Genomic DNA, 23,007 nt, shown 5'->3' with positions numbered 1-23,007 from the left:
TATATATGGCATTAACACCTCATACTCAAAGGATCAAGTGGCTAGAGGTATTGAGACAAAATCCTAGAAGGAGCCCCTTCTCATTGAGGGGGAGACGGAAGGGGTTGGATAGAAAAATAATTTTGAATACCTACAATTTAATTTATTACAATTACATTAATTGCAATGCAGCCAACTTTTATCAATAATTTTTAAAATATTGCCTAATAATATTCACCTAGTGGCTAGTTGTTTAGGAATCAATTTTCATACCTCAAGAAAATCTTGAATACAAATTTTCATAGCAACAGAAACAGATTTTTTATTTTCGTAATTTTCACCTTCCAGTTACACATTTTAAGGCCAAATAACCAAAAAGGTGTATGTGTGTCATTCTGTCTCTGTGGCTATATGTATATCTGCGTGATTGTGTGAACAGCCTTGCTAATAACCAAAAAGTTATTGTCATCTTGAATATTAAAGAAATAACTATTTTGAAATGTTCTTGGACTAATTTCTTCTCAAAGCAGGGTAGTAAGTGAAAGTTGTATTAAGCATGCCTTAGATTTGTAATATATTAATACTTGTGTAATTAATTTTTCTTCTATTATTGTCTTTATTTTTCATTCATTTTTCTTCAACATTTCCCATCTTCAGGAATACATTACTTTTAGTTTAAATATATCCACATAATTATATATTGTCATATTTATAATTATAATTAATTTTGCATAGGAACTTATTTTTTTAAACTATCTTCACTATCAATTTACTAAGGGCAGTTGGAGTTTTACTTCCACGTTGCAGAGCTAATTAATGAGAAAATAATACAGTGAATACTTTTTTCAGTGAAATTCGATTTGGAGCTGATGGGTGCCAATGCCTTTGTATTCCTCCTTGCAGGCTACGATACTGCAGCTGGTACAATGAGCTTCATGTTATATGAACTTGCTGCTCACCAAGAAATACAAGAAAGGCTCCTACAAGAAATAGTAGAAGTTCTGAAAAAGCACGCAGGAGTTTTAACCTATGAGGCCGTTAAGGAGATGAAGTATCTAGATCAAGTATTATCAGGTAAGTTGTTTTATGATCAAAAGTGGGGAAAGTTTGTCATTGTAAAAGAGAAAAGATAAACTAAAAAGTCCAAATATACTGGCTTCAATGATTCATATTCATTCTTGTAAGTATTGATTTAGTGTAATTTCAAATATCAATTAAAACTGAGATATTGTTTTTGGAATAGTTGTTCATCTTGGAAAATAGTCGAGTTGAAAGGGGGGGGACACTCAAAATAAAACTCACAGAAGTGAAGTCCTATTTAAAGCCATCGATGTAACTTATGCCTATGTTTTGGCACACTTTACCGGTCTTATTCAAGATGTATTCACTTAGTATCTCAACCCTAGTAGTAAGTACCATTTCAGAACATAGTCTTGGGTCTTGAAAATACATTGTTCTGTTTTCAGAAACTTAATATATTATAAAACATCGATTTGACACACCCTTCTGGGTTTTCACAGCCTTTTTGCTGCCTTCTCTCCACTACTGGGTCAATATACAACTAATTTATCTCCTCGGTACCCACCTTTAGCCAAGTTCGCTTTTATAGCACAGCATATCTCGCCCTTCAGTGGCTTAATTGTTTTTATGCATATTCCCTGTATTAACTTGCTGTGCAGTTCAGTGTCAATCAGTTCTTACAATTTAATTCTGTATTCATCTCTGAACATTTATAACCTTCAAGATTTCTGCATGAGTCTAGATCAGGTTCAATTGTTTTTTTCTTTTGATCAACTTATTCTATACACCTTACTCCATTTCCCATCTTTTTTGAACCAAAATAAACATTCATGAGCATTGCACCTATCAACCCATAAATAATCATTATCACTCATCAAATTTATTCTATTCCTTGTAATTCATTTCATCTTTAATTTTTTTTTTGTATTGTATTTCTATTGCTTAGCCATAGTTCAACTCTTGCAACCAAACTCTCCTCAAATATTCCAATATTATTATTTTCCAGTGGACATTAAACTACAGTCATAATTAATGGCTGATTGGTTTTGTGATTATCATGAAAAATTTATGAGCTTTTGTATTTTTATGGTCAATCTCAAAATCCATAATCATTAATTTTATAGTAGTGTGTGAACTTGATCCACCTTTCAAAATTACATTTCTTGCAGATCACAAAAAAAAAAATTGTAATTTATGGACTAAAATACAAGATTAATATTTTTTTCTTTTATAAATAAAATAATTTTTATACATAACCAATATAAATCAAGTCAAAGACCTTGGCTGGTGGTTAACATTTTGTCATACTTTAGGTAGTTTAATAGCTCCTCATTGTACGAGGAGGTATGAACAGAAATATCAAGATAGGAAGGTAAGTGTAGTGGGTTTTGGTAACTAACCCCTCTCCCTCCTTTAGTTACATACATTTCCTCATTACACTCAGCATACTCACAGCGAACCATGAAGTTTAGAGATGTTCAACTATGATATTTATTTGGGTCTGCCCAAAATATCTCTGTGAATTGATGTTATCAATAAAATTGACACTTATATATTTACAATATATGATATGGTATTTACAATTTTACATAATTATATATCCATGCTCTGGATATAATCACTGAAGCTGTTACAACTTCAGTGGTTCAGAGATTCGGTACTCTTCCATCTGGGGTAACAGTGGACTGCTAAAATGGGTTCCTAGAGTTGTTACTAGAGTGCACAAATGTACTCTGCATGGTCTGGATAGAATCTCAAAACTGATATAAATTGATTATACAACTTCTCCAAACCTTTATTTGCATTTTTCACCTTATGGAAATAAAACCATAAAATATGGTGAAAATACTCCATTTGGTCTTCCATCTTTAAATCTTAAATCTGTTTTTAAAGAAATGATAAATGAAGTACAAATTATCAATTGTTAAATTCACTAACAATTATATAGGTGGAAATGAATCTAGTACAATTAAATCAACGCCAGCCAGAATAGCTCCTCCCTATTCCTAGTACGCTCACGGCAGACTCATGCCATCATTGACGACACCGCCTTCAGCGGACCCGGCAGCTTATCTTATAATGCCACACTGGCAATCCAAGATATCTATTTTCTGTATATATACTTTTCCTTCTGTTTGTATATATTTATTGATTTTAATAATTTTCTAGGAGGTCAGAAAAAAAAAAAAGTACAATTAAACATGCAAGCAAATTTTACACCAGCCGGAATGGTCCCTCCCCATTCCTTGTTAGCCCCTAACTATTAAGTCAATTAATGTAAGAACCGCCTACAGCGGACCAAGTAGATTACATCTTATAATGCCGTAAGGCAAAGCAAGAAAAATTGTAAATTGCATTATGTATTGTTTCTTAGATGATAAGTTGTATATATAATTGTAAATGTTTTAATAAATAAATAATGTAGGAGGTAGGAAAAAAAAAAATAAAATAAGGAGAATTAAACGAATTTGTAGACAGGTATATAATTGTATTATTAAATAAATAAAAATAGGAGGTTAGAGAAAAAAAAAAAAGTACAATTAAATTTATCTAGCAAAGAATAATATTAAATGAATGATTATAAGGTACTAACAAGTAATGAAATTATATATTATGTAGGTGTGTATATTACTTATAAAGTGAAAATAAATGATTTGCTATCATTTTATATATAAAAAGTAAATCCTGAATAAATTTTGTTATATTTTCAGAAACTTTAAGACTGTTCCCTCCAATACCTTCAACTTTCCGAGTCTCAAGGAGCCCCTACCAGATCCCTGGTTCTTCTTTACTTCTTCCCGCAGGATCTACCGTTACTGTTCCCATATACAGTCTACAACATGACCCCAAACACTTCCCGGATCCAGAGAAGTTCAATCCTGACAGATTTGCCGAAGATTCTAAGATTGTAAAAGGGGCCTACCTTCCGTTTGGTGATGGTCCAAGGATTTGTATTGGTAAGAGAACCTATTTGATTTTTATTTATTTATGTATTTTTTAAGTAATTATTTTAAAATGTGATAATTCAAAATGTATAATATTTGAGCCATTTATATTTCTATGGAAACTGAATCGTCTTATTGAATTAACAATTATACCTTCAGAAACATACATTATAGCAAAATATATACTAATAAACTAGATTAAACTCTTATGTGGTCAAACTCTGACTAGGCTATCAATTCTAGAACAGAAGAAAAGATATATAAATGTTTATTCATCACTGATTACATCCCCGTCTTCATGCAGTGTTTTGACATTGTTTAATATTACTAGACATAATTGAAATAAATCCCTGAAGGAAGCAATATTCAACTTTTATTTAAATTTACTTTCAAATTATTGACATTTATCATACAGTAAATGCTTTAGAAATCCATTTATTAAAAAAGTTTAGTGAGCCAAAAGGTTTGATCCCTTTACTACCCGTTCCTCCAAACCCATATCTCTCAGATTAGTATTGATGCATTCCTCCCTCCTATGCTTTGGTTAACCACTTGGACATTTAGCATTTATTAACATTTTAGGGATCCCTTTGTTACTAAGCCCTACAACCTTGCATGCCCATCTTATTCACCTCAATGCTATGAACTGAATTATATTTACCAAATATGATTCTCTCAGTTCTACATTGTGTAGCCTTCTAAATTGTCTAGTTAACTCATCCTTTTTTGGCCCGAATATTTTACATAATACTTTATTTTCTAAAGCCCTAAGGTGCTTTTCTTCCCTTAGTGTAAGAGGCCATGTTTCCTATCCGTAAAAAACAGTAGGAAGGATAATAACTTTGTCAATTGTAACTTCTAAATTTCTGAATTTAAGCAATTTCGAAATTGAAAAATAACCCCGCCTTTAATCTTGCTTTTATTTCCTCTTCAGTTTCATTTTTTTCTCATTTACCTTAGAACCTAAATACTTTAAACTCTATACCTCTTCAAATGTATTGATTCTTTGGTATTGATACAAATATCAGAAGTATTTGTAAATTGGAACATATTGGTTTATAATATAAATGGGTTTGATTAAATGTAAGCATTCAGTTAATAAGAGAGTTTAGTTGACTTAGTCATTGCATTAGTGACTTTTTTCTTGAGATATGAGAATTTTAAAGTGAATTACAATTTTCTAATTTTTTTTTTCAGCTCAAAGATTTGCGAAACTAGAAATAAAGCTGGCAGTAATAAAAATGCTACTTGAATATAAATTCACTGTCAACGAAAAAACTAAAACACCATTCACTTTCGATAGAGCATTCTTTTTGAACCCTACTGGAGGTATTTGGCTCAACTTGTCGAGGAGAACATGATTATTTTTTAGAATAATATTTATCTTTATAAAAATATGTAAATATAAAATATATAATATGATTCTTTACTTGTTTAAAAAAAAGACCTACAAATATTTTAATATCAGTAATATTTTTTTCATTTAATGTGCCCTGCATGTGTATGGTTCATTTATTCTGGGTAATAGATTGAAAATAATACAATAATAATACACTAGTTATGTTAGAAATAAATTTAATTTTAAAAAAGGTGGTTAAATCTTAATTTTGTTTAGATTTGAGGAAGCACTGCCCCAGATTTTGATTTGCCTTGGTACAACATGGTATGTTTCCTTTTTTATTATATCTATAGAAATTACAAAAATGGTAGTTCTGGACGGTGTGATTCTACACATTTGGATCACTGGTTAAAGTCCAAATAAAATTATAATAGCACTTAACAAACAGAAAATCATGATATTTACAATATACCTTTTTCCTACAACATTTTGTCCAAGTTCTGTATCATTATTTATATATTTTTAACTTAACCATTCTCACCCTGACCCATTAATATCTGTTTTGTGAGGCTGCAGCTGACCCCCTGATTCTCTTAAAATATCAGTGGGAACAGGAAATCAGCTAATAACGTTTGTTGTGACCAAGCACCAAGTGATTCCATCTTTTTTTTTTTAATTGAAAGGAATATGAAAGAATGAAAGACTAAGGAAAGAAAGATTGTATAAAGAATATCACTGAAGATAAGAATGAAGGTATATTAAGTTGGATAACAGATCTTAGAAGGTCTCAATACTTAGTGTTCGCTAATTACAGGTATACATACATAGGACAGCCTCTAATGTTAATAGTGATCAGAGAGTAGGTAACCAAATGAACTAGTATCTGATCATCATCATTTCTAACTAAGGTATATCAGTCCTTTGGGTTTGGCATTAAAGAAGGTTAAAAGAAAATGGAGGGTCTTACTGCAAAACTCACATTCTCCACTTCCTCAATTTTATATTAAACTTGAAAAACCTCTAATTTTAATAAAACAAGGTTTTAAAACTTCATTTTTTAAATTTTGTCAATGTAATTTATGTATTCACACAACATTAAATTAAAAAAAAAAAAAAAAAAATGTCTGTTTAAAACCTTATCTTGTTGGAATTAGAGATTTCTAATATTATAGTGCACTGTTACGTCTACTATAAAATTTGCTGAAGAGGAGAATGTGCTTCATTGAGCCTTGCTAAACCTGTGTGTTTTACTGCTACTAGCAGATATTGATGTCAAAAGGCCTATGAAAATAGATGTGAAGGTTCTCTCAGTATATTTGTAAAAATATATGTACACTTATTTGATATCTTCAATTTCACATAAACATATATAAATTTATACATGGAAGTAATGAAATAACATAGCCTGCTTGAAGCTGTTACTATTTGAAGAGCTTCAGTGGTCCTCTTCCATCGCATTATGATGAAGGCGCATTCACTAAGTTATAAGACTGGTCTTGGAAACAAAAGTTCATTCGTATTTTTATATTAGCAGCTAATTATTTTTTTTCAAAATAAGTATAAATTTATTAGTTTTTCAATGTTCAGTGGTAATGTCGAGGTGGCTGAGTTAGATTAGATGGTTCTACCTCCAATTGAAGATGTGAGGTTCTCTTCTCGATACCAGAAGGCCTTGACAATACATGTTCATACAGGCTTGGTTGCTGGTTAGGAGATGAATGGACAAGATGAATCTACGGGAATCAGCTGTAAGTCCTTGCAGTAAGGAAAGTTTGCTCTGTAGGGAACAAGCCTGCAGTCGGGAAGAGGATTGTTAGACCTATGGAAATGAGGCGTAAGTCCATAAGGAATAATATGTGTAGGAAGGAGTTCTGATCCACTATGTATTTTATTACTCACTGCCTCCTAAGGACAATAGCCTGAAGGGGGGGTCCCCCACTTAGGGTCTTTTTTATGTTTTTTTTCTTCCTTAACCCCTAAAACAGATAAATAATTAAAAAGGAATACAGTATATATAATATATGTATACTTGCTGAGCTATGCTGCTTTCTTTTACTGGAGCAGGGCTCCATTCTAAGGAATGATTGTAAAAGTTTTTAAAGTCTGTGTTCAATTTATTTTAAAAGAAATTTATTTCTATCTAGTCATTCTAAATATTTCAACAGCATCATCACATTTCCACCATATTGGTAATATAGGTAAGCAGTGTAATCTAAACAGTCCTCCTGAATCTATAGGTCCCTCCAAATACTGTAGTTTATTTCTTTTAAATGTTTAAAACTTTTTTTAAAGTGTTTGTTACTTTTGAAATATTGAGTAAAATAATGTTATTAACTAGTATGTTGTTTCTTTCTCTGTTCATAAACTGATTCTAATTAGAAATAAATTCTCTAATATGGAGGGCCACTGCTTGTTTAAATATGGCTCTGTAAATAAGAACATATGGTTGGCTTGTACATGACTTCATAGTAGTATTGTTTGTGAAGAATAATAAAGATGCAACAAGCAACTGACTCATTGATTTATTTTTAGAGTTTAGGACACCATAAGGATGGGGTTTCCCACCTACTATTCAAAGCTAACCAAAGGAGGTATTTTAATCATTATAAATTGTTTTCTCAATCATAAATCATCCATACATTAGACTCCAATTTTTCGAAGGTAGTATTGCTGGGTGCAAGGATGATTTGATTATTAAAAGTTATTATCATTTCAAATTAACTATAATCTCATTTTCATACTTAAGGACAAAACTATTGTTTATTAAATTCCAATGGAAGATATTTTGTTTTTTATTTGCATGTCTTAATTTGTCAATAAGAATTTTATTCTAACAAGCAAACATTACATGTGAGAAGTCCTAGTGCGTTTACAAATTATGTAAAATTTTCTTTAACAGCTTTATGTTTAAACGGTATTACTTTTAAGAAATCTGGCTTATTGAATTTAAGATGGCGATAATGACTTTGCTATCGGTCGTTCTCCTTTTAATATTGTCTTTCGCTGCTTTTCACCTTATCATCCGAAGTAGGAACATTCAGTTTCAGTATCCAGTGAGTCCATCAGTTTCAGTATCCATTATAGGCGTCATCAATACAGCCAAGGAATTCCTCTACGTTTTGCAGTTTGAGAAGTAAAAAAAAAAAAGAAGTTAATTAATATATGCCTATTGTCCTATCAATTGTAAGTAACAAACCGAGTTTTGTCTAACGTTAAGAACGTGTGAAAACTTGGTGAGTGAATACCGGTTTCAAATGTAGATTCGTAATGTTCTCAAGGAAATTATGGAAACCAAGAATATTGATTTTGTAGAGAAAGTTTTAGATAGGTTTGCTCGAAAGAGAAGAAACATACAATTTTGACTTTCAGAAATGTTTAAACATGTTCCTAAGATACCACAAAAACTTTCCCTTTTCCAAATAGATTCATAATATTATAAGTGATAAGATTTTCAATTTAATTATTAAAAGTTGAACTATTTACAACAGTTTTCACTCCAATTTCAATTATTGTAATTAAAACGTTTTAAAAAATTTTTTTTCATGTTTTTATCCTTAACGTTTCTTTTATTACTTTTATTCATTTTTTTTAAAGACATAAAAATAATTAATAATATAATAATAAAAATAATAATGGGACGTAGAAGGGTTTACCAACCTCTCCCAATCACAGCTTGTCTGTGATAGACCTTTATAAAAAGCTAGATTTAAAAAATTCATTTTAATTTGAGAAAAATTCATAACCACTGAACAAAATTAATTTTATGGTGAACAAACTTCATAGCTTATGAATCAGTGATAAGAAGTAATACGAACCGAAAAAACATTAGACATTTAGATTTATTGATAAAAAATAATTCACAATTGTGAAAAATGAATTTGCGCAAAAATTAGACAAAACTTATTTTGTTCTGAAGCTCCTTAAGTACTGTATTTAGTTCAAAATGTGCTGGTGCACATTTTGAACTAAATACAGTATGGGGGCCAACTTCACAGAGGTATACAGGATGGGGGCCAACTTCACAGAGGTCTCCTTGGCTTAATATAAATAGCTTAGTCACTGTTTGAGTTTTTCTTTGACCGCACCTGAACCATCTTCCTTTTATTTTTATTACTTGTATTAAAATTTTACATTTACACTTATCCTCATTCAAAACAAAGTCATTTTTGTTTTTAGTTAACGCGTAGTGTTCTAAATCATCAAGTTGGAAACGACCATCCTCCCCCCCCCCCCAAAATTAATAAACCTATAAGCCTATTTTATATTTTAAAAACTTTTGACACTCACAATCAGTGTATGGATTTTCACTGGAATTACGTATTAATTTTGACAAATCTAAATGGCAATATTTTGGATCGTACTGCTTGCTGCTGTTGATCCAAAGACTATGAAGTTTGTTGTTCACTCCTAAATAAATTTCGTTCAGTGGGTATGAATTTTTTCAGCTTTTGTCCCTCTTGTTCATAAACTCGTAGGGACGTATTGTATTGTAAGGAGGGGAATAAGAGTGATATCATTCCTCTCAATAGTTTCAAAACCCGAAAAGTTAAGAAATTTTCATCAACCTACTTCAAAATATAACAAAATGTGGGAAAACATTATTAAAAGAGGTTATTTATACTTAAAATTCCTTAAAGAGGTCAGTTCTGTAATTCATATATAAAATCCTCTTTTTGTTAAGTTTGTCAAAAATGTCTAATTTTATATAATTAAACCTAGAAAATAATTTTTTTTTCTATACTCTGGATTTAAATGTTCGGATTGAAATTTATGAGGTAGTGCGGTGGAAAAGTTCATGAGCTGACATTTGGCAACACTGTTTGAATTTCTGTGATTTACAGTGGCGAGTTGCTCCGCGACGTCACAAGTTCGCCAAGCTGTTTCTCCTTCAATTTTACTGCTCTCAGTTGTAAGCTTAGCTTGAAACTAGTTAAACTCATTTCAGAATACTATTTTTGGACGGTAAATATGCTTAATTATACTAGACATTCAGCTATAATTATGATTATGAAAGAAACATATATTAAACCTGTTAAAATAATTTGTCATGATAATGAATTTAAAGTAATTTTATACTTACTGCTTGTTTCATATAGGTGTCAGGGCCGTTTGATAAGGCCAATAAGTGGCGTTTGATTTGATGGAGAGGGGGGAGGGACAAAATCTTAAATTTTCTAACTATTCAACGGTATATTTTGATTTACTCAACTATTTATCGATATATTTTAATTTTCCCAATTATTTAACGGCGTATTTTAATTTTTCCCACTGTTGAACAATATATTTCGATTTTCCTAATTACAGAACTTAAAATTACATTTTTATTTAACTTGATATTATGTTTTTAATTTTCCCTACTCTTATGAGTTTAAACTTTATTTACATAAATGGTACATGTACAAAAAAAATTAAAGAAAATAAGATATTGCTATTGGTTCATTGATCTTTTGTGAATTTTGATACATAACAATTATTCTTTTTTCTATTCAAACATATTTCTTGAGTTTAGAGGTATTGGTAATAGTTTTACATTTTAGTAACACTTAGAGTGTAGTAAGTAAAAGGTTTTACTAGAACTTTTTGCATTTTGTACTAGGTTCTTAATTTTCCAAAATTTTTTTTCTCAAGTTACAAATACCTTTCCCCCTTGTAGCATCTCAAACAGGATCTTTTTCTAATATTAAGGTAACATAAAAATATGTATATTTTTATGTTTTCTTCTGTATACTTATATAATTATGTATACTTTTATATTTTCAAGAACATGATGAATATACAAAGAGATAAATACGGTGTCTTTCTATTGAGTTCTATCAAGTAGATTGGTTAGCAAACGTATTTCAGTCATTATTTTAATTGTTATAAAAATTTAACAAATAATCTGATCTCTGTATACTCGTTATTTGTATTTTGAGACCAGGTAACAAGTAAAACCACTAACTCCTCTTTTACATCAACTGAGAACAAAATATATGAATCCATTTTTTATAATATAATTTTTTTTTTTAATATTTATTTATTGCTATTTACAACTGTACATTATAATACATTTAGTAAATCTGATCTAAGTTAAATTGGAGTGTTACAGGCATGTAGAGAAACTACCCATTGGTAGCACTCTAATATAGTATAATTTATAATGGAAATAAAATTTATTGGATGGGGGCTTGCATCAGTGCCCTTAGAGGAATGGGGATCGGTGCTTCTTACTGTAAGTATTGGCTTATACTCCCTAAGACCATAAGTATTGGCTAATACTCCCTAAGTAACCATTAGCAGTTAAAAAAAAAAAAAAAGTTCCAAGATCACTCAATATCAGCTGCCTCCTACAAAGCTGATCCATCTTCAGGCTATCTAAATGGCACCATAATATTATCAGGAAAATTTGAATTTATGCCATATTTCTGCTTAATCGGACAATTGAAAGTGGGCTGTAACTTGATTACAATATTTGATTAATAGTAATGAAACTAAAAATTAAAAAAAAAACATTATTTTTGCTGTTTTATTCCATAGATTATTTCTCTTAAACAAGAAAAATCATGACTATCATTTTTCCTTTTGGAGATATTCCATTTATCTTAAAGCTCTGCATTTTGTCAAAAACAATTGCATAAATAACAGTTCAAGATTTTTTTCCTAGCCCCAAATAGACATTAGTTTTGTTAATTTTTATAATTATTCTTGTCATATTGATAGACACTAAAAAACAAAATGAAAGACATCTAAATTGGTAAGTGACTAAAAATAATATAATTTATTTTCAGTTGGATAACAAGTTTTCTGAGGAAGAACTAATAGGTAGGATGTTAAATCTAAATTTTTAAAGATAGATCATACTGGTTTTGTTTGATTTAGTTATATCGAACAATAACCGTTTTGAATTTAATCAAAATCTGAAATGCTGGGTGTCAAAAATATTTTTTTATGATTGATTTGTTATGATGTAACCCTTCATTTTCCTTTTATTAATGAAGTATTGGTGATAGATCTGATTTAAGATTATAAAATATAACATTTATTGTATTGGTAAAATAAAAAGAAGATGAAAAAAAAATGTTTTTCTTGAAAACTTCTTTCTATTACTTATAAATATAACTGGGACCTATATTATTATGTTCTTAATTGAAAACATTAAATCGTATTTCAAAATCTACATTTAAACTTTTTTTTTATCAAAATCTTTAACTAGGTTTATGGAATTAACCTGGTACAAAGATGTAATAAGTAAAATATTCATTTTTATGTATTTGTCTGAGAACTGCTCACATTACATTGTTAACTATGATAAAATTTGGTATGATATATCAGTACTTGATGATTTTCTTGTTGAGTAACTATCTTTGATACACACAATTCTATTTACAGTTTTATTACCACTATAAGTGATCCCCTGTACATCTCGATACAAAACCTACAAGCAGGGTTATATTTCTTAATGTCCTCTCGTGAACTGGAGTGCTCATTGAAAAATCTTAAAATGTCGGTTGGAGAAAGTCATGAAACTCAACCTGATGAATCAAGTTTAACTAGTGGGGTCTTAAAGGTACCTATATATATAATTTTATATGTATATATGATTTTTATGTATATCACTAGTTTTATTAGTCTCCTTAGTTGTATTTTCTGTTAATTTCATAAAACCAGTTGTTTCTATCATTATGTAATTTGTGCAAATTGATCAGGTCCAACTGTGAAAATTCCAAGTTTTTACCTCAAAGGAGGCTTAAGAAAGTCAGAAACTTATTTAGCTAAGAGGGTTGAATCATTGAGCAAGCAGCTAAGAGTTGGACAAAACTTATTACTCAAAACATTTTTTTAAGAATTTATTTCTAGTACAAATTACTTCCAAGCATTTTAAAAGAAAAATATTTGAAGTATAAATTATAGTAAAGTATTTCAAATACTTTCCTGCTTTGATTTGAAATTAATTCTCACTCATTTCAGTGCAGATATTTCTGCAGTATTTACTGTGGCAATATTTTCCTTTTATAATTTTCCAAATAAGCCTTTCAGTTTGCAGACTGACTAACTCTGATTACAACAGTTTAACAGAAAATTAATTTTAATAATATTTCTTGTCGCAAAAGTTGACATGTTTCTTTTGCTAAATATGGTTGAAATATAACAGTTTACTAAAATTTACCTTTTACTAAAATTACCATTTGTTCAATGCTTAATTGTTATAGCATCGATACTAATGGAAATAATAAGATTGATTTTATTAGTCAACCTGTCAGCAGAAAGGCTCAGATATTGGTTAGGTGGAATTAAAAAAAAAAAACTATTTAATAAATAATAAATGAATGTGACATGAAAACATTTATCAGACTGGCAGAACAGGAAATGTACTGCACATGTGCCAGTCTAACTGAACTTGTGTTAGAACAGACCTTTTATTTATGCAATTTTGGTCTTTCTCCATTGCCTTCTATGACTTTATATGTTAAATATTATTTTTTCAAAAATCTCTGGCATTCAAATGAAATTTAATACATCTATATTATTAATCTTATTTCTGAAATTGTTTTTTCAACCTAATGTAATATGTATGTGTATATATATATATATTTTTTTTTTCTTTACTAATACTGAGATGGTTGATTAATTAAAATGTAGTATGGTTGTTTATTCCAAAAGGCAAATGATTGATTAGTTCTAAAGGCACTGTAGAGGAAGCCATATTGGAAATTTGGTATTTAAGCTCTGTCAAACTATTTTAAATTTATTTAGCAATTAAATTATTTCAAATCTTGAAATAGAATTATAAAGTGTGGGCGTTGATGACCTTAAGGTTTTACGCCCAAAAGCCCCAACCAACAACAACAACTATTTTAATGAGGATAAGACCTAGCTGATATTCAAGACCATTTGCCTATATATAATAATAATATATCAAGTTTAATCAGAATCATTTGAACTATTTTGGAGAAAATCCTAAAAATGTGAAAATTGATCATTTAGATTGGCACTTCTGGTCATTTGGTTCAATTGGAAAAGTTGCTGTAATATCTTAAGCATATGCCTCCCTTAGATATGTAATTTCAGATTCATATTACTTATAGTTTTTGAGCTAGGATGTTTACACATTTTAAATACACGATGCAGTACTACATAAAATACAAAACATTTTTATACTTTATATTTTTCCCCTAAAATATAGGATACAAAAAATGTATTTTATCTTGCAATTTGAAATACTGTACAACTGTACTTAAGAAATCTGATTGAATTACTCATCTCAAGAACCCTGCACTAACTGTTAGAGAAATGAAAGGAAATCAAAGGCTTTCAAAGCTGCCATTCCGCAATCAAATTTTTTATTTAGACAGATTATAACTATAACCTATACTATAATAATTAAGTACATGTTGACTAACACTGAAACAAATTACTTGTGCTTGGTGAATATATTTACATTAATGACATGAGAACAAGAAATGAAATGAATGTCTTAAGTTGCTTTTAGATTAATGAACAAATCACTAAACAGAGAATCAGCTATCAATTTACCAGTAAATATTAAGTTGAAGACAAGTTGTAAATTGAAAGTCGGATCTTGTATTTTTAATTTTTTAAAGAGTTTGGTAGAAGGAGGTTTGCATCTTTATTGTGATCAGTTAAAACCTATTAGATTTGCTGGAAAGAGGTGTGGATTATTGTTCAAATCTTGAGGTGTGATGTGATAGAAGTTGTGCCTGCCTTGTTGGTGATATTGGTATCAAACTTTAAGGTTCGTTGGAGAGAGGTGTGCATGCATTGTTAGGAAAATGTGCATCAAACCTCTAGGTTTAGTGGAGGGAGGTGTACATGAATTGCTGGTGATATCAACATTAAACCTCAATGCTTGGTGGAGGGAACTATGCAAGCCTTGTTGAAGATATGTGCATCGAATCTCTAGGTTCAGTGGAGGGAGGGGTACATGGATTGTTAGTGATATCAACATTAAACCATTTTTAACCATGCAAGCCTTGTTTATGGTATCGGTATCTAACTTTGGTGTTTGGTGGAGGGAGATATGTAAGCGTTATTGGTAATATCAGCATCAAACCTCGGGACTTGTTAGGCCTTATTATTAACTTTATTTTGTTTTCAGGGGAGGGAGCATATTAACTTTAATCTCTTCTGGTGAATTTTTTTTATATTCATATTTAATATCTTTCGTAATATATCTGAACCTGCACCTTCTTATTTATTTATTTTTTATAAAAATGTTATTTAATTAATCCTTTGACTATGGATCATAATTTGATATATAAAAAAAAAAAAATGCTAAAAGCCCACAAGGGGATTGTATGCCCAGCCAATGATTTGGGCTCTTCAATGAGTCAAACAAGACTGATGGATCGAAAAAGGTGGAGCAACAGCTGTGACATCTGACATGCCAAGAGACTGTTAACCTGCATTGCTCTCATCACTGGCAGATGTTAATTCTCAACTAGGGCAACTATGAGAACCATCTTGCAATTAATTTAAGGAGCACCCTATTCTTTTAGTAGAATGTACTCATGTTATATTATAAACTTATTTTAGTTTAGTAATTTTTATGAAATAAAAAATAAAGTACTCAGTAAAACTAATCTAATAATGCCTATCAACAAATGCAACATTATTTAGTTAGTAGAAAACGTTAGATTGCAATATCAGAACTAAGACAAAGATAAGTTAATTGTTAATTTAGAAAACTTTAAAAATATAGAAATATCAGAAAACCATATATTTAATTTATCAGGACAATTAATTGAAATTTAGTTATGTCTTTTCCAGTATTGATTCAAATATAGATATTTTATTGATATAAAAATTTAGACGTAAAAATATTAATTAAATTATAATATAATTTAAATTTTTGTTTACTTCTTACTAACATCTTATTATTTATTGATTCTGTGTTATTAATATGGCATGATGTATATTATATTTCATGTTCTATTATAACTAATTTGATGACCAAGGTTATGTTAGGTACCCTGAATTTTGGTTAAAAAAAAATATATTTCAACTGCATGTTTTAAACTTTGATTAAATGTTATATGTTATAATTTCATGTAATTTGAAACGGAAGTTTCTATGACAGAGGTCAACTGCTAGATATACCAGATCCTAAGGAAGGCTCTTATGTTTAGGCCAAAGTGTGGGCTTGTATATTATGATTTAAATATAAACTTTTCTTTCGGATAATCTATAATCTAGGTACACTTAATACTGTTGACTATCTATTATCTCTCTTTGAACATTATGAAGAATAAAATAAATTATCAGTGATTAACATCTATGTAAAGTATTATTTGTATTTTCTTACCACTACTCGATAATGAAAGTATAGTAATTGGGTCAATTTTTTTATGTGTAGTTTTCAAGAGGTATTTGATTACACAAAATATATTTCCGGCCATTGGGATTTGTTTATGTGCCTCAATTATCTCTTGAAGTGTAGACAGATTGCAATGGTTTTTGTTTTTTAGGGTTTTGAAGTCTGTGTACCATATTGGGCATCATGCCAAGACAAATTGATTATAGCCCCAAAATGGTCCTAATGATTTTGATGAAACATGACTAAAGTCTTCTCTTTAAATATCGACCTTAGTGAACTTTCACCCCTGATCCCAATACTGCATGTATGTGGACGATTTCCAAATTTACATGTCCTTCCCATCATCTAACCTATTAATAGTCTCGAAAAAACTTGATTTGACTCAAATTAGTCATTAAAGAATATAAAAAAATTGAATACAGAGAACACTGAGGCAGTCTAAATAGGTTGCAATCACCTCTTTAAAACTATTCTTCATATTCTAACTCTAATTGTTCATAATAATCCCATAAAATTCCTTTCAACTATAAAATACTTTGGAATCATCTGATTTTGCCATTATCCATCTCTTTTCCCCTTAATTCCGAATTTTCTGTTCGTTCCCGCAATATCCATCTCTATCTTCACATTTATATACAACAGCCTGCCAAAATCTTTTCTTATCAGATCCGCCACTTTATGCACTACACCTGTACTACTTTCATCTGTCAGTTCAGGCTCTTATCAATGGATGTTATTAATATTTATACAAAATTTATAATTATGGACACAAATGTTATTTGATCTTTTTTGTCAACTGTTGGAAGTATTGCGATTGCGAAAAATTTCAAATTTGAGTTTTTGTTTTAAGGTCCCCTGAGTCGAAACAGGTCTTGGAAAATATTCTGTGTGTATGTGAACAGCCGAACTCAAAAAACGAAAAGTCATTTAAAGCAGGTATATGCTTAAAATATCAAAGCAATGTTTTTGATAGAATCAACTGATGGGAAATGCCACTTTATATATTCGATTTTCACTTTTTTTCAATTTTCTTGAAAACAGTTCTTACAGTTTTCATTAAAATTAGTATATCAATGTGCAACTAACTGTTCATTTATATCAGATAGATCTTCTCCTCATTAAAATAGTTTTAGAGGCCTTAAATGCCGAATTTTTAAAATAGCTTACTGTAAAGTTTCTTATAATTAATAACCATTTCAAATTTTTATTATTAATGAAAAAAAGATAAATATAAACTATGAAAGGATTTGATAGTTAACTTGAGGAGATAATGGAAAAAATGCTTTTTCCTGGTTTAAAACATATTGTCTGGAATAAAAATAGTAATATAGATAGACGTATTTCATATCATTTGGAAGCCAAAATTTATGGAAAAATAATGTTTAACATAGAAATCGTAGAAAGTAATGGAGAATGATGAAATAAAACACAAAAATAAAAGGTCTGTTCTAACACTTGAGTTTTACTGTAATTTGGAGGGCATATGGGCAGTGTGTTTTCATTTGTTTTCATGTCACCATAGTTATGAAAGAATTAGTTTTTTAATTTCACTTAACCTGTACATGAGCCTTTCAGTTGACAGTATTACTCTATAAAATCATTCTTAGTATTTTCAGTATTGATTCTTTAACAATTCAGCATCGAAGAAATGATTTAGTGAAGAATGGAAATTTTTATAAACTATCATATTTTTGTATTTCTACGTACTATTGCAAAATAAAAATTTTATATCTTTGCAATCAGAAATATTAAAATTATTTTTCTAAAAACTATTAAAATTTGAGTGAGTCAATTTGTCAACTAAAAGTATCATTCGGAAAATTAGTATGGAAAAACATTGTCACGTGAATAATATAGAAATATCTGTTCTGAAATTAGTAAGGATTTAATTCTAATTGAAAATTGTGTGATGCAAGAATTGTATCCGATTTTTATTAAAAACAATTATAAAAATTATCGGACATTTTCTAAAGAGAACTTAAGATGTTGACAAGTGAGAGAAAGTCTGACATTCATTGATCATTGATTCTCTCAGAAGAAAAACTAATACATTAATATTTCATCTATTTATAATAGAAGTAGCAAATTTTGAAATACATTAAGTAGACATGGATAATTTGGCTTATATGAATCACAATTTATTTGTCTTGCTACTGTTTAGAATCTACAAAGAAAAAAATATTTGTTTTATTTTTTATATGATACCAAATGCTATCAAAAATTTATAAAATACTGATGAAGAATGATTCTTCTATGCTGAAAAAGTTTGGCCTATTCAAATGGGTTGAAAAAGTTGGCAAACATTTAAATTTCTCTCACAATATTTAAAGTACTGAATTCAAGCAACAAGGGTAATCACAAATGTAAAGTCTCTTACTCTTTTAAAATATCAGTCTATTTTTCTACACAATCACTACTTAAATTAATATATTATTGAAGATGCTGAGACAGAGTTTTTCTATTATCATGTCATATCAGTTTCCACAAAACACCATAACTTTACCCACAGACCTTGCTTTTTTAAATTTAAATGTACTTAATACCTGCCGCAATCACAATAAACATTAAGAATTATCACATATCTTCTCTAAACTCATGTGTTCCGTAAATTGAGAAAACGTTGTGCCAGAAGGCAATTTAACACAGATTATGACATGAAGATGAGGTTCAATGCTTTCGCTAGATAGCAGGAAACTGTTTCTCAAAAATGTATCATCTGAAATGGATATTTAAAATAATTTAAATACAATATAAAATAAACAAAATTTAATATTTAATATAACAAGATAGGAGACCTTATTTTTGGGATGAACTCATATAATTTGCTGCAATATTTGGAATAATGACATTTCAAATTTAATGATTGATTCAATGAAGTATATTTTATTTATTTTTGTTTATTCTTGTTATTGTTTGTTCAATTAAGTATATTTATTTACCATATATTTTTTTTCAATTTTTAACAAACTTTTGCTAGACCAAATCAATGTATGTGTAGAAAGAAGTTTTATAGTTATTCATATTCTATAACCTGAAAATAATGTACCTCTGAGTATTCCATCACAATTAAAAATTTGCTATAGCTCGTTGTTAAATAATTTTGTTGGTCTCCTTAGGTCTAGCTGAAGGTTAGGTACATATTGAGAGGGTAATTGTGTAAAAAAGATTCTTATTTATATTTTTTTAGAGATGGTTTTATTCGTAGACAGGGTTCTGTATAACTTTAAGGGTTCTGTCAAGTTTTGGTTGTTGGAGAATGGGGATTCCCTTCCATAGACACTCTTTGTGAAATATATTTCCACTCTTTATGGCAAATCCCTTTCAAAACACTTTATGCTATTATGGTTTTATTAAAATCATGAGTCAAGGTAAGCATATTTTGGAGCTCTCATAGAACTTGAAAAACCTAAAGCCCAGAAAAGAGCATCTTATAATTTCTTAATTTTTTTCTCTTAATAAAATCTATTTCTTTCATGCCCATGAAATCTAAAAATAAATAAATTAAAAATATACACTTACCTACTTGAAGTTTTAATAAACTCAACATGCGAATTTCATCCCGTTTTTATTATGAATAATGGGAAACATTCATAATATGGGAATTATTCATAATAAAAGAAGGAGTGTAATTGATTTCTTAGTATAGAATTTGGAACTAACAGAATCATACATGTTCCACTTTTTCAATTTAATTATATTAAAATCTATCTTAAATTATCTTAGGTACATATATCTATTGATCATTCAAAATCTTACTTTTTATTTATGACATAAATAAAGAATTATAATAAAATAATGTAATACTATTACCCAAAACTGAAATGATTTTGGAATTAACTATAATTGAAATTAAAGTGAAAGGAATAGGTCAAGGGGCACCTTTTGTGTTGGAAAAATTTAGTAGGCACACCTCTGTCAGGTCAAAAAATAGAACAAGTTGTGATATAGTAGTATATAAGGAAATTATATATTATTGATAAAATGTGGAATTACTAATTCTTGTAGGATGAGCTTGGTCCTAACTTCATTGACGATGCTGATAAAGCTTATATCATCCTCATCAACGTATTTCGGTACCTATCAAGAAAGGAACTTCGATCAGCAGCACAAGTGTGCAAAGTGTGGAACCTGGTTGGATCTGACAGTATTTTTTGGAAGAAAATATGTTTAAATAACTGTATAGTACATGACATTAGTATGATGGTACAAACTCTCAAGAAGAATGGGACTGAATTATTAGATTTGAGGGGAGTGAGCTTCAATAAGACAGAGAGAGGTGCTGATAGTAAGAAGAATGGCAATGAGAGGTTAGGTTATCAAGAAATAATTAATATTTTAGTCTTGCCGAATAAGTGGTCCAGTATTTACCAAACATTAAATGAAGTCACCACCCTAACTGATATAACTATAGAGGAATGTCCCCCATCTGCAGTTTTCTTGTTAACTAAAGGACTACCACAACTTAAATCACTATCTGCTTATAAAATAACTACAGAAAAGGATTTTTTAAATATTCTTGATGATGATTTTCTGGATCTTACTCCTCTCAAAAATATGAAAGACCTTCTAACATTGAAATTGGAGAATTATGTATCAAGAACAGTAACTTTTAATGAGTCGAGTTCCGACACGACTGATAAAATAGGGCTCAATCTCAAAGTGTTAGCTATGACAAGAGTAATCAACTTATCTTGTATCGAACATATTCTACCCTCTACATTAGTATCACTAACACTGGGAGAATGCCATTCATTGTCGACTAATTTCTTTGAAAATGTCTTACCAGAACTTGTAAATTTGACTAGGTTGAGGCTCGAGATGTGTCGTAATGAGAACCTAACAACAATTTTATTAGAAACAATATCTAAACTACCCAATTTATCTGAGTTAGAACTCATCAACTTTGAAATTTCCAAAGAATTTCAAATCGTCCTAGCAAAGTGCACCAACTTAAAATCACTTCTTATAATCCCAATATATAAAAGAATCCCTCAACATTTACATCCCTTGATCAACAAAAGAATTTTAAGTGGGGTATCCGTGTTAAAAAATTCCTTGCAAGTTTTGGTTTGGGTAGTAACTGATGAAATGGCTTCAATTAATAATATAAGACGAAACCAATCAAATGTAAGATTGATTGGTCATGGTGATTTTGTTCCTTTTGTTGTTAAAAGAAGTGCTGGTTGTGGGATTGATTTCTGTTCGTTTGATAAACTTCAAGCAATATTATTGCCTTATTTGAAATTTAAAATTATCAAATCACGTTTCTCTTATACATGGAAGCTTTCACTCCATAATATTAGAATGTAAAGTTGGAGTATTAATAGTGAGAATCACTTGTAAAATAAAGGTTACTTTGAAGTTACAACTTTTTTATATTACTTATCTTTGTTTTCTGTTACACCAACTTCAATTTATTTCTATGGTTTACTTAAATTTAAATTTCTATAGTTTATTTACAACTTAAATTTATTCTTATAGTTTTTGAAGTGTTTTTATGTTCATTAAACTTGCTTATATTCAACCTTGAAAAAATGTTTCATGTTTTTGCGACTATTGAAAAATTTGAAAACAAGAGGTCCTTTTTTTTATTAAGTTTTTCTATTAATTTTTTTTTATATGTACTGAATATAACTTCACTATGGCCATTTAATTTATACCAAACAATACATTATCTAATTATCTACAATTTAAGTATATAAAATGTATATTAGATGTATTCTGACTGTAAAGGACTTATTACTGCATTACATTTCTCATCTTAATTTACTCTAAACTGTGGTATAGAGAACAAATATTCCTTTATAAACTTAGTTATAATAAGTTAAGGGAAATATCTCAATATCAGAAGTTTGGACCTCTTTAAACTTCAATGAGATTTATGTGCATTTGTCTAATCCATTGTAATATCCACTTTTTGAGTAAATAGTTATTTTTATGTATAAATGGTTTTTAATATGTTTTTATTTTATGTATCATTTCAATATTGTTCATTTGTTTTGTTAAACCAAAAATAATGCTAACCAATTATATTCAAGAAAAAATATAAGTTGAAAAATAAGTGTTAAAGATTAAAATTCATAAAGAAAATCATAAGAAAAAACTCAAAACTGTTGTGCTATGGATATACATGGATCATCTAGACCAAGCTCTCGGTTAGACATCACGTGATGTTTATATGTGGGAAAGGTAAGACGTATCCTGGATGCAGGAGTGTCCTGAACATCCTTTGTCACCCTCAGTGGGACGCCTAGAAAAGGAAGACATCTAGAATCATCCAAAAAGTTAAAGTGACTCTTTGTTTTGGATCGCCGGAATGAGATGTGTTGAAAACTATTTGAGGACCAAATGCTTTGTTTAAAGACAGTGTTAGTTTGTAAAATAGAAATCATAAAAAAAAAAAAAAAAAA

General features: G+C 29.4%; 2 protein-coding genes and 1 long non-coding RNA gene across 5 annotated transcripts in view; 2 read left to right on the top strand and 1 right to left on the bottom strand.

Annotated features, from left to right (window-relative positions):
- Nucleotides 1-5,376, top strand: part of LOC106686504 (probable cytochrome P450 6a13) — a 21,625-nt gene extending 16,249 nt beyond the window's left edge. Inside the window, exons 4-6 of the mRNA XM_014429849.3 lie at nucleotides 829-1,053; nucleotides 3,711-3,956; nucleotides 5,142-5,376. Of these exons, the coding sequence (XP_014285335.1) occupies nucleotides 829-1,053; nucleotides 3,711-3,956; nucleotides 5,142-5,305 (635 nt within the window). The 3' untranslated portion in view covers nucleotides 5,306-5,376. The remainder of the gene's footprint in view (nucleotides 1-828; nucleotides 1,054-3,710; nucleotides 3,957-5,141) is intronic.
- Nucleotides 5,377-6,579: 1,203 nt separating this feature from the next.
- LOC136796579 (uncharacterized) lies at nucleotides 6,580-10,405 on the bottom strand. Its single transcript, XR_010844312.1, has 2 exons — nucleotides 10,364-10,405; nucleotides 6,580-7,259 (listed from the first exon to the last, which is right to left on the bottom strand). It is a non-coding gene; the product is annotated as an uncharacterized lncRNA (long non-coding RNA).
- LOC106686505 (uncharacterized) overlaps nucleotides 9,987-23,007 on the top strand; it is a 33,866-nt gene continuing 20,845 nt past the window's right edge. The window contains exons 1-4 of one of the 3 annotated variants that reach the window (XM_067050655.1): nucleotides 9,992-10,245; nucleotides 12,051-12,084; nucleotides 12,652-12,829; nucleotides 20,603-23,007. In XM_067050655.1, coding sequence (XP_066906756.1) covers nucleotides 12,722-12,829; nucleotides 20,603-21,907 — 1,413 coding nt within the window. In that variant the 5' untranslated portion in view covers nucleotides 9,992-10,245; nucleotides 12,051-12,084; nucleotides 12,652-12,721 and the 3' untranslated portion in view covers nucleotides 21,908-23,007. Of the gene's footprint in view, nucleotides 10,246-11,371; nucleotides 11,495-12,050; nucleotides 12,085-12,651; nucleotides 12,830-20,602 lie in introns of all 3 variants that reach the window. The other 2 variants (XM_024360475.2, XM_014429851.3) reach the window with 2 other exon arrangements.

The sequence above is a fragment of the Halyomorpha halys genome, unplaced genomic scaffold (genome assembly GCF_000696795.3).
Source record: "Halyomorpha halys isolate HHAL.00 unplaced genomic scaffold, Hhal_1.1 Scaffold832.1, whole genome shotgun sequence".
In the NCBI taxonomy this organism is placed as follows: Eukaryota; Metazoa; Arthropoda; class Insecta; order Hemiptera; family Pentatomidae; genus Halyomorpha; species Halyomorpha halys.
Note: the sequence above shows the minus strand (reverse complement) of the source record. Positions and strands in the feature narration are given on the sequence as shown.